Here is a 10,054-nt window from a genome sequence, read left to right on the forward strand (position 1 = left end):
GGAGGAAGTGAAGAAAGATTAGAATAGAATGTGAAGAAAAATGATTTAGATGGAGGGATATGAAGAATTAGGAATAGAATGTACCCCCAACTCAAATGACGGAAAAAAAACCGACTCATGCATGAACTTAAGACAAGGTCATGGTGGTATGTACTCGAAGTGCGTGCTAAGACTAGTGAGTGTAGGTGACATACTTAGACTCGTGTCATGACCATGTGGCTAGCTTATGTGACTAGAATCAATTAATGACTTAACAAAGTGTTATTGACAGCGAAAATTGACCGCATTAATTAGTAAACTGGTCAATTAGACACTAGGTGAAGACTCGATCAATAATCCGAACTGTCGGCCAAACGACAGGACTGGCGTCGCACTGTGTAGCTTGGCGCCAGACGACGGAGCTGTCGCCAGGCGCCACACTCCACAGGGTGGCGCTACGGTCCAGACTTTGGCGCCAATGCTGGAGATTCAATCTGGGACTATTTTCGGTGTTATTAATCAACTGGGTATGCCTAAAGTCGTACTAGGTCAATTCTGATTAAAATATTAGACTTTATTGACGCAAATTAATTAATTAATTAATTAATTAGGCAAAGTTCTTTAAGTCATTAATTTACTCCCTCCGTAACGTTTTACTCGCAACAAACTAGGAAAGAACGGACTCCTAGAAAAAAGTTTTTAAGGGAGTAAATTAAAGTAAAGTTCATGTGATTAGTAGAGTAAAAAAAAGGAGGGAAAAAAAGGTGGTCCCTTTTTTAGTGAAGGCCATGTGGCCTTGTTGTTATTTTCCCTCTTTTTTCCTTCTCTTATTCACGTAAAGGGGGGGGGGGTTTGGGAGGCAATTTTTTTAGCCTCCAAAATTTTCAATTTTCCCCCAAAAAATTCAGAAATTTTAAAAGCAATTCAAAAATATTTCAAAAGGCAGCAAAAGCAACAATTTTACCAATCAAAAACTCCTTATAAAAATGAGTACCTGTTTCATTCAAGACCCTCATTCAAACACAGGAGGGTTTTTTTTTGGGGGGGAGGGATTAGAATTCTTCAAAATCAGAAGTTAGAGGATACAACCCAGAATAACACCAACTGTTTGAAAATTACAAAAACCATAATATGAAATTAGTCCTAATTCCTAATTGCTGTGTTAGTAGTAGCAGCATTAGTGAATTTGTACACGAATTAGGCTCCACTGAAAGCTCCCAAAAAAAGGCAAGTCACCTCCACTTCATCACCTACCATCAAATCTGAAAAAAAATAAGGGACTCATGGCAGAAATGTTGGATGTTTTTTTCAACATAAACCAACTGCTCATGGAGCAGGAATTGGTGATGGAAGAGAATTCTAGTTCTTCTGGGTCAGAAACTCAAGAGGCAACTCAGCAGCAACAACATGAAGACATCTCATCAGCAGAATCAGAAACAGATACAGAGCAACAAAATCAGCAACAATTATTTGTGAGGAGCAGCAGAGAATTAAACATTGAAGAGAAAAGGCAGATTGTTGATGATATTCTGCTTAATATGGTAGGTGACACACTACCAAGAGGAATGCTGACCTCTTTGGCAAAGAAACATCATGTACACAAATCTACTACAAGCAGGTGGCTAAAAGTAATTAACCAACACATGCAACTGGGAGAAGTAGTGGATGTCAGAATCAAAAAGTTAGGGAAAACTGGTCGCAAGCCATTTGAATACTCTGATGAGTGGCTTATGTCTGTACCACTTTACAAGAGAACCACAAACAGAAGCTATGCTGCTTCTCTACATGTCAATCATATGGTGATACACAGGTTGAATAAAAGGGGCAGACTTAGGGCAGTGTCAACATGTAATCACCCAGCATTATCAGAAAATCACAAAGTTGCAAGGCTTAAGTGGGTTTTGCAACACATTCATCCAATTCCAAGTGAGGGGGACCCTACAATTATGGATATGCAACATCACATACACATTAATGAGAAGTGGTTCTACCTAAACTCAGAGACAAGGACTTTCTATCTAACCCCAAATGAAGAAGTCCCATACAGAGCACAACAGTCTAAAAGATTTAAGATAAAGGCAATGTTCATGGGAATGGTGGGCAAACCACTTTATGCTGCAGATGGGACTCTTATAAACTCAAGAAAGTATGGTTTGTTCCCTTTTGTGAAAATGAGAGGGCAAAAAAGAAAAGCAAAAATAGAGAAGCAGGCACAATGGGGACTAAAGCAATTCAGAATGTGAACAAAGAAGCTATCAGGCACATGATTTTAGACAAAATCATCCCAACAATTCATGCACAATGGCCAGCACAATTATCAAAGAATATTATCATACAATGGGATAATGCTAGGCCACATCAAGTACCAAGAGATGAAGAGTTTTTGGCAGCAACACAAGCTAATGGGTTTAACATTCAATTTGTTTTCCAACCTGCCCAATCACCAGACCTTAATGTGTTGGACCTAGGTTTGTTCAAGGCAATTCAATCCATACAATACCAGTCATTCCCAACAAATATTGATGAGCTAATTGAGAAAGTGGCAGAGGCATTTGAGTTGTTTGATCCAACACTAAATAGGTACACTTGGATCACACTATTGGCTTGCATGATTAAGGTGTTGGAAAAACAAGGTGGGAACAACTTCAATCCACCACACATGGGAAAAGCAAGGCAAGACAGGCAAGGGACTTTGGAGGACATTTGGAAGGTAGACAGGACACTAATTGCAGACACAGTGCAATATCTTAACACCCTCTTTGTTCCAACCACAGGACCTCAACCAGAAAGTGAAGATATGGAAGTAGATACATATTGAGGTTCACATAAGCAAGTAAGAACATGAAACTTTTTGTAAATGAACAAGACAACAAGTAATTTTTTGTAAATGAAGGACTCATCAGCAACCAAGTCAGAAGACCAAAGACTGCCACACATAACCATTAACTTGAAAACTAAGTTTTTGTTTGTTTTGTAATGGTTAGGTGTATTTTGTTAAATAGAGTAGGTAGGCAGTCTTAGTAGGTAGTTATTATTGAAATGAAATTATGTACAATCTACAATTTTTTGGCCAAATGAAATCATAGCATTAACAAGTAGACACTGTGTTTAAAGTATGGCATGGTTATTGTCTCTTTTTTCCATCAGATGGGATTGGTTTAACCATATTAGCCTTTAACCATATTAGCCACCATTAACAGGCACCTCAACAACATCCCCTGTTAAAAGATGTTGGAGCTCCCATAAGTAATGGGCTCAAGTCATAAGAGTCCCTTCATCATTTGGAAAACCTACAACTATGATGCAATATGGGTAGAGGGACTCAATGCATCATCACAAAATACCAATGAGAGGGACTCACTGAAACTGTGGGGACTCATAGGCAACAACATCAACACACATCAAACCAGAGTATTTCAAAGGCTAAATCACCACTGTTAAGGTCATCAACCATACATCAAAACATCTCCAAGTTACATCACTACAGACTCATATCAACAATAACCAATCCACAACAGCCTATTCATATACCATGCTGTAAATAAAACCACACAAGCCAAGCAACTCAGAGGCAGTAACAAAAACCAAAGCAATCCCAACTTAAAATCACAACAAAAATTCATGCTAACAATATAACCAAACAACAAGTAGGCAATGAATTCAAGTCAAGTGCCTAATATAACAAAACAACAACAAATTTCCATTACCCAAACCAACAATTTCAACCAGCATAAGCACATGAGGCAACACCCCCAATTTATAACCACAATCACCAACAATGCCAATACGAAATAAACAAATTCAACTCAACAAGTACAACCAACAACCATACCCAACATAAATACAGGACAAAACAGCCACAATTGTTTATTTTGTACACAAAAAACAAAAAAACAACAGTTTTATCCAACGATATCAAACAAGGAATGAAAATCACAACCAAAAATCAATCAAAGGGACTCATATTTAAGCAAAATTCATAAAATTAGGTTTTAGTAATAGTTACGCTGCATGCTCAGAGATTTGGGGGAAAGTCATGAGGGTAATTGTCCCTCAAATACGCCATGTATCAGGGATCCCAGTCACTGTAGTCGTCCTTCCAGACAGATCTAGGCCTCTTCTGTCCCCGTGGAGACGCGCCGTCGCCTGAAACCTTCTCACGCGTCACCACGGTGTCTGGAGCAGCATTTTTGGGGCTTTCCTTCGACGTTTTCTCAGCACCGACAACTTCAACGGCAGGAGGAGGTAGTTCAGCAACCACCTCCGCCGGAACAGGGACGGCCTGCACCGGATCTACTTCCAGAACTTCCTCCTCGTCGCTGGAAAAATTTAATTTGGCCCCAATTTTGCCTCCAGAGTACCGAGAAAATGAAGAAGAACAGCGACGACCTGGTTTGATAACACCAGATCCCCTACGAGCGATGTACATAGTGGATTCCTCACCCTTTTTTGGACTAATTTGGGACTCTTTCTTTGCTTTTTTAGAACTCATTTTGACAGAAAATTAAACAGAGACAATAGAGGGAGAATTAGGGTTTCACTCAAGAGAGAGAACAGAGGATGAAGATGAGAGAGAAAGGAGGGAAATAGAGTAGATCTAGGGTTTATAATGTTCATCTGGAGAATTCTCCAGAATAAGGAGAGTCTAGGCACCATGAACGAGGAGAATTGATTGATCTTCATTCAATTCTGGTAGTTGGGAGTTGGGGAGTTGAATGATTTCTAATGAAATCAGAAAGGGGTGGGTAATTTTTGGTGGGAATGGTTAGATTTGATTAGGTTAAGTGTATTTGATTATAAGTTAGATAAGTAGTGTTTAGGGATTTAAAAAAACAAATGCAGAAATAACTAAGGGTAAAATAGTCATTTCACCATTAAAAACATACCATAATAAGAAATAATTTTCTTTGTTGCGAGTAATGTGTTACGGCTAAAAATAGTAATTGTTGCGAGTAAAACGTTACGGAGGGAGTATTTAATCTCAACACAAGTCAAACAAATGGTTAAGAAAAACATAGTATATGCACAACAAATAATGCACAATTAGTCAAGTAGGCACAATATGATGCAATGAGTTTGCAACCTAACCATAGCTCTAGTTCTCTAAAGTTCGGGATATGGTTTAGTCAATAGAGGGTCCATGGTTAATTGTCCGGATGCACCGCGTGGAAGCCTAACCGTGAAGGGTTGGCGCGAGTGGATGGGACACCGCGAGCTTTAGAAAAAACTTGCTTCCATGGTTTGGTGAATTCAACATTCTCGGATGTACTCTTTGTTGCACAGAGCGTTCAATCAAGTAGATGGAGAATGAATTCCCAGAGGGGGTTATGTCCATATGTAGAACACATATGGGTTTCAGAAAAGTGAGAAAAAATTCAATCAGGAAGTAGGATCGAGCAAACAATACGAAAAATCGGTCGAAATTAGAAGGCATATATCTGGCTCGGTATTGGGGGAGGTTGGCGCCAGCAAACAGAGACTGGCGCCAGTTTTTAACTGTAGCGCCTGGCGCCAATGCTGGTGTCTGGCGCTACGGCTATAAGTCTGGCGCCAATGCTCTGGCCCTTGGCGCTACTTCCCACATGCCTCAGCAGCTTTCAGTGCTTGATAAAATTTTCCAGTTTCGCGCGGTGTTATTTTTGTCCTAGTTGTGAAAGATATTTCTCAAATTTCCTACGTGTAAAATCCTATGTTTTTAACTCATTACAAATGGTCTTTCCAATGAGATCTTTTTTACGTATATGAAAATAATGTTAATCAAAATTACGCACATGAAATACTTAGAACGTTTCGAGTCTCATCCACTCATTCTAAATCATTGTCGAAACAAATTCAGGAATTAAAATAGAAATCCTCCCCAGCGGAGACGCCAAAAACTGTGGGAAATAAATTTCAAGTGTTAAACCCCTAGCTTGAACCCCACTGTGATCATATACTAAAGTACGGTGGCGTCCAAAGGGAAAGAAGATAGAGAAAAAGAGTCCCCAACAAGTTTTAGGAACTTGTAAACCGTTCACAGGTTGAAGGTTACACCCCTTAACGATCCAAGAGATCGTCAACTCCATAAGGTCTTGAACCAAATAAGGGTTCAGGGATGAAGGTACAAATCCAACCTAAAAGAGATTGAACCTGCCCTAATAATAGGCCTCTACTTTATTCTGATCGTATTCATGTGCGCTTTCTGACTAACATGCAATCAATAGGTTTACCCTAAACCTGTTTATCTATGTTGGTTGAATATAATGCACAAACAAATCTATTATTGGCGATCACTTGAATTATGATCATATTAACCCTGAAAAAGTTTATTAATTATCTTATTAAGCTTGATCACAAGTACAAATTCCCTTTAAACATGCATAAAAGGAGTGATCAAGCAATAACAAGCAGCATAATAATAATAATAATAATAATAATAATAATAATAATAATAATAATAATAATAATAATAATAATAATAATAATAATAATAATAATAATAATAATAATAATAATAATAATAATAATAATAATAATAATAATAATGATAAAAATAATCATAATTAATAATAATAATAATCATGTTAAAGCATAGCAAGATCCTAAGCATGATACTAACAAGATTAATAACAAACCCTAGCATGTCACTAAGCAATGAAAAATCAAATCTTTAACCCTAACATGATACTAACAATCATAAATATTAGGAAGAGAATAGGAAGCATCGCAGGAATCATAATAAGCATATTTGATATTATAACCTTTTCCCTAAACATGATACTGTAGACACCCATTTGTGTCTCCCCAAAACCAAGCCCAGTGATGAGTACCTTTCACGTCGAATCATAGTCGAATGAAGTGAAAGTGTGGAAAGTCTAGTGTTGCGGAAAGTTTTTATTTATTTTCTCTTCTCTCTGTTTTTGAAAGCTTTATTTTAAGAAAACAGTCAATCCAGTTTGGTTGGTCCATGATATGGGACCAATAGTGGTGTAGTTGGATGGGGCTTGCAAATACCTTTCCAACGATATATTATAAGCCCAATTCCGATGAATATTGAGGAAGTTATGGCCAATTTACTAAACTAGGCCCGGTTTGAGCTTTATATGCGGCCCAATGATCTAGGGGAGGGCCTAATATGATTTATCATTCATAATGCAATTAGGATTGGTTTTAGTCTTCTAGATTCTTCTAGAAGGTTCTCCTCATTCCTAATTCAATTAGCATTGATAAATTGACTTTTGTTGACTTTTCAGAGTTTTAATCAAAATCAAATAGCATTTTCGAAGAAATTATATAATTTTATCCTCCAGTACGGTAAACTTATCAGATTTTCGAAAACGCGTTAAATTTAAGCTTGGCGTCTGACCCCAGGCCTTGGCGCCTGAAACCAGGCCTGGCGCCTGGCGCTAGTGCTGGTGCCTGGCGCCAGCTCTGTTTCCTGAGCGTCTGACTCTGTTTTGTTAATTTATCTTTTTTGGCTGATTTTCTCTATAAGTATCGTATTAAAAACTCTGTTTTGATTCATCAAGATTCACCAATTCTCTCCATTCATTCACCAATTCTCTCCATTCATTCATCAATTCTCCTCATTCACAAGTTTTTCTTTAGTATTCTTTAATTCATTCATCTCTCTCTTTCATTCTTTCTAAACTTTGTTTTCTCATACAAAATTCCGCATTCGCAAGATCTAGAAACACCTAGCCATATTCGAAGTTGCCTTCGCCCTAGACGTGAAAGGTTTTAATTTCTGAGAGTTTGGTCCCAAATCTCTATTTCAATTATTTAATTTAATTGTTTTGTTTATTATTTTCCTTGAAGTTACTAACGTGTGTATTTTGTTATTAGAAAGAGGTATGAGGCATCAAAGTAAGTACTTTATTGATTTATTGATATTATGATGTAGAAATCTTGTTTAAATTGTTATTATGATATTCCTAGTATCATGTCTAGGGTATTTTTAATATTAAATATGATTCCTGCGATGCTTCCTATGTTCTTCCTAATATTTATGATTGTTAGTATCATGTTAGGGTTAAAGATTTGATTTTTATTGCTTAGTGACATGCTAGGATTTGTTATTAATCTTGTTAATATCATGCCTAGGATCTTGCTTTTTCTATTATGCATTAACATTAACATGATAATGATTATGAATATTATTATTATTATTATCATTATTATTATTATTTTGATGATGATTATTTTATGATAATTATAATTATTATTCATGATATTGGTTATTTATTATGTTGCTTGATATTTTTTTTATTATTGCTTGATCACCTTTATTGCATGTTAAAGGGAATTTGGTACTTGCAATCACGCTTAATAAGATATTAATAATCTTGTTAGGGTTAATTGCGATTATAATTCAAGTGATCGCCAATAATAGTTTATTTGTGCATTAATATTCAACCAACATAGATAAACAGGTTTAGGGTTAACCTATTGATTGCATGTTAGTCAGAAAGCGCACATGAATACGAACAGAATAAAGTAGAGGCCTATTATTAGGGCAGGTTCAATCTCTTTTAGGTTGGATTTGTACCATCATCCCCGAACCCTTATTTGGTTCTAGACCTTATGGAGTTGACGATCTCTTGGATCGTTAAGGGGTGTAACCTTCATCCTATGAACGGTTTACAAGTTCCTAAAAAACTTGTTGGCGACTCTTTTGCTCTATCTTCTTCCCTTTTGGACGCTACCGTACTTTAGTGTATGATCACAGTGGGGTTCAAGATAGTGGGATTAAAGGCTTGAAATTATTCCCTACAGATACTAGGAATCATAACATCAACCTAGACATGAAGTGGATATAACCATCAATGGAGTTTGGGACAGTGATGAAGAAGATGTCTATCTAAAGGACATAGTAGGACCTTCACCTTCTGTGTCATACACCACATATGACATTTGGGCTGAAGAAGATTCATCAATAGATGTCCTCACAAGATCCGGGAGAATGCAACCTCCCGTTTCAACACAACCTATGCCCACCACACATCAAGTTCCCATACCTATCATCGAAGACAACGACATTGTTAAACAGTTTAAGAAGACAAAAGTTGAGATGAATGTGTGGAAACTTCTGGCAACATCTCGAGAGCATAGGTTGGCTGTAATGAATGCCTTGGATAAAATCGGGATAGATTCTGACACTACTCCTGAGGGACTGGCCAACTTCCTCACAAGTGACCTTCCTAGTTCGATTAATTTGATCACCTTTTCTGACAAAGATTTACCCCAAGAAGGTGACAAACATTACAAGGCATTAAACCTCACGGTAGTCTGCAAAAGGATGAATGTTCCCATGACTCTTGTAGACAATGGATCGGTTATCAATGTCTGTCCACTTAGAACTGCGAGGATGCTCGGCATAAGGGACGAAGATTTAACTCCGTCCACACAAGGAATAAGAGCCTACGATAATACTCGCCGTCAAGCTCTTAGCAAAATAACCCTAAATGTAACGGCAGGAGCAATAGAACATGCTACTACTTTTCAAGTAGTGGACATCAAAGCCTCATTCAACTTGTTGTTGGGACGCCCTTGGCTTCATGATCTAAAGGTCGTCCCTTCATCTCTCCACCAACAAGTAAAAGCCATAGTTGGAGGAATTCCAATCACTATCGTTGCTTCGCCAATGAGAATCAAATCCATAGAAAATCCAATCATTAATGTGGAGCACGACGAAGATGATGAAGACCTATGGGGCTTTAACGAAGAAGTCTCCTTAATCCAGGAGGATGAAAGGACATCTCTTTGCCATGACCCCCATTCCAACGTGACCGTCAACGCCATGCTGAAGAAACAAGGACACTTCCCTGGGATGACCCTAGGAAAGAAGAAAGGGATAGCAAAATCGCTGGAGTTACCCGGCCTCCCTAAGTTAGATACTTTCGGACTTGGTTTCGAACCTACTCGGAAAGATCTCAAGCTAGCCCAGGAAAAGTCGAAAGCACGTAGGGACGCTCGCATTCAAATGAAATCAATTTCAATGGATCAGTACCCTCTTACGCTTAATGGTCAGTTCTTAAAGGATGGAGAGGACTATCCATGCCATGAATTTCCCGAGCCATTTGTTGTAAACAGCATA

General features: G+C 37.8%; 1 protein-coding gene across 1 annotated transcript; it reads left to right on the forward strand.

Annotated features, from left to right (window-relative positions):
* The first annotated feature begins 1,262 nt into the window (after positions 1-1,262).
* LOC145632882 (uncharacterized) lies at positions 1,263-2,222 on the forward strand. The gene has a single exon (XM_081685211.1). It carries the CDS (start codon positions 1,263-1,265, stop codon positions 2,220-2,222), a length of 960 nt encoding a protein of 319 aa, XP_081541337.1.
* The last annotated feature ends 7,832 nt before the right edge of the window (positions 2,223-10,054 follow it).

This window comes from Chenopodium album, chromosome 5 (genome assembly GCF_948465745.1).
Source record: "Chenopodium album chromosome 5, dcCheAlbu1.1, whole genome shotgun sequence".
Taxonomy (NCBI): Eukaryota; Viridiplantae; Streptophyta; class Magnoliopsida; order Caryophyllales; family Amaranthaceae; genus Chenopodium; species Chenopodium album.

What these genes read in the sequence shown, in the direction of transcription:
- LOC145632882 (XM_081685211.1), top strand. Translation starts at nt 1,263, where the DNA reads ATGGCAGAAATGTTGGATGTTTTTTTCAACATAAACCAACTGCTCATG.